Raw genomic sequence first — 2,471 nt, forward strand, 5'->3', positions numbered from 1 at the left:
GTGAGTGAAGACGACGAGTTAGAGTAACAGTAAATTGCAGTGTGCAGTCTTCGTGATAAATAAACAGTTTTAACTGATTTTTACGTTAGGGAAGATGCTAAATTGTAATAATTTTAGAAAAGTTGCGAAGCATATTTTGAAGTCTAGCATGCTTATTGGTGCACACTGCATTGGATAAATGACAATTGTTTTGAGGAATTTACATTTTTAGGTTTTGTGAGTGTTATGAGTATCTTGTTTAAAATATTTTTGCATAAATTATGTATGTGAAAATTGTTTTTGGAAATTTAGGTTTGTGAGAACAGTTATATTCAGTATTCATGCATGTTATATCATTTTGGGAATTAACGGAAGGGATTTTAGGTACTGTTTGAGTAGGTTCATGGTAATTAGGAGTGTTTTGAATTATTGGAGGTTATTTTGTACTACTTGCCTGGGCATTAGAAATAAACCAAAAATGTCTTCTGAAGATAGGCAGGTCTGTGAGGCAATAATTGAAAGGAAAGGGGTAGGACAGAGAGACAGAGATGATTCAGGAATTAGTGATTGTGGATTGTCATTAGGAAGCCCAGCAGCACATTCAACTAATTATCCTGAGACACCGGAACAAGCGACGAGAGCTAGGCCAGTTCCAGAGGATGCCGATATACGGTCAATGTTAGTAGAGTTGCTAAAAGGTCAAGCATCAGCAGAGAAAAATCTCAGAAAATCATTAAAGGAAGATTTACAAGAATCACTAGAGAAGAATTCACAAGAAACAAGAGAATCATTAGAGAAGAGTTCACAAGAAACTGAAGCATCGTTAGAGAGGAATTCACAAGAAACCAAAGAAAGACTGGAGTCATTTAAGGAAGATTTACAAGAGATAAAAACGTTACAAATGAAAATAGAATATAATCTGAAGAAGGAAATACAGGAGCTACAAGAACAGTGGAAAATGGATATCAACGAAAGAGAGAATAAGCTGCAGAAGAGCATAGACCAAGTCCAGGGAAACGTGGAGAAGGTGGAAGGAAAATTAACACAAAAAATAGAAGACGATATCGAAGAAACGAAGGCCGAATTGGGAGAAAGAATCAACGAAGTGGAAACAAAGTGCAATTATCGAATCGCCGAAGTGACGCAGAGGCAACAACAATGCCACGAGGCGGTTAGGGGGATAGAAGATAAGCAAAACCGACTAACTGTTAATCTGCAAAATGCTGTAGCCATGCAGCGAGAAGATTACCAGAAGGGTGCAATCAAAGGTGAGGCCTTCACGTGTGGAATCAAGAGGAAGAGAGAGACTACGGATAATGATCAGTTCGGAAGAGAATTATTGAAGAAATGCTGGCCCAAGAGTCGTCAATGTGCAGCACTTGAGGACCCACTACGATGCAAACCACTTAGTAATTGGAAAGGAGCGTCTGAAGAAATGGCCAAACATTTGTGGAAAGGGAACGAGACTTTGGAACAACCCCTGAATGACAACGTAATGATATCTGCAATAAAAAGAAGAATGAATCAGAAAAGACAAGGAACCGTATCCAGGAGCCCAATTAAAGGTAGAGAGGCCTTAATGAAGATACTGGAACAGTTGGAGTATATTAAATCACAGAAATACAAGCAAGCTAAGGATCGAAACAGAAAAAGGAGTAGTGACCCAAGAATCCACATCAATCATTCGTCTGATTTCCGAGGAAGAGGCGGAGGAACCGCAAAACCGAATGACACTCCAGATGAGGTCCGGTCTAGAGTGAGGGCTATAATGACCCAAAATAAACATGTTAAGACATGGTTAGGACAATTAGTTGTAAAATGGACAATTGGAATAGGAAAGGGTTTGTTTACATTTGTGCTTTGTGACATATTACAATTAGAGTTGCATATTTCATGTCAAAGACTATCTCAGAATGAATATAAAACTTGTAATAACTATTTTGTAATAATAATCAATATGTTTTGTATTTAGGTAAGGAATTTTTGAGTGTATATGCTGTGTATGTTTTCATTTTTGATATTGGACTATAGACGACTTGCTGGTTAAAATGAAAATTTGTAATTTTGAATAATGCCATTTATGTGATGTACTAACCTTTTTTGTAGAAATTGTTATGGAGGCAGCCCACTACCGGAGTCCAGGATTATTTTGAAAATTGTCAATTCACTAATGATTTGTATTGCATGTTTTGTTCAGTGTAACTATGTTCTTAAATCCCTTGCCGATTCTTTTTCACCTGTGGTTCAAAAGAAGTTTTTGAGGGCGGGGATGTAAGGGGTCCGCAGGCCCTTACTATTAAAAGTTGCGCTCACACAGGTCGACAGGGCAAATATCGAGTAGCGTGTGCAGGACGCGCGAGCTAGAGGGGATTCCCCGGAGTGCCGAGTGGACGGCTTGGGTAGATTCCCGCGAGGCGGGAATAACTGGGCGGAAAGTAGTGCGAGGTTAGAGCGTGGAGTGCCGAGGCCGGGTGTGGTAGGTTCCCGCGAGG

At 39.4% G+C, this 2,471-nt stretch overlaps 1 protein-coding gene across 1 annotated transcript; it reads left to right on the top strand.

The window, feature by feature from the left end:
* The first annotated feature begins 655 nt into the window (after nucleotides 1–655).
* Nucleotides 656–2,132, top strand: LOC126248325 (synaptonemal complex protein 1-like). Its single transcript, XM_049949216.1, has 2 exons — nucleotides 656–1,247; nucleotides 2,086–2,132. The coding sequence occupies exons 1-2, from the start codon at nucleotides 656–658 to the stop codon at nucleotides 2,130–2,132; spliced, it is 639 nt and encodes a 212-aa protein (XP_049805173.1).
* The last annotated feature ends 339 nt before the right edge of the window (nucleotides 2,133–2,471 follow it).

This window comes from Schistocerca nitens, chromosome 3 (genome assembly GCF_023898315.1).
Source record: "Schistocerca nitens isolate TAMUIC-IGC-003100 chromosome 3, iqSchNite1.1, whole genome shotgun sequence".
In the NCBI taxonomy this organism is placed as follows: domain Eukaryota; kingdom Metazoa; phylum Arthropoda; class Insecta; order Orthoptera; family Acrididae; genus Schistocerca; species Schistocerca nitens.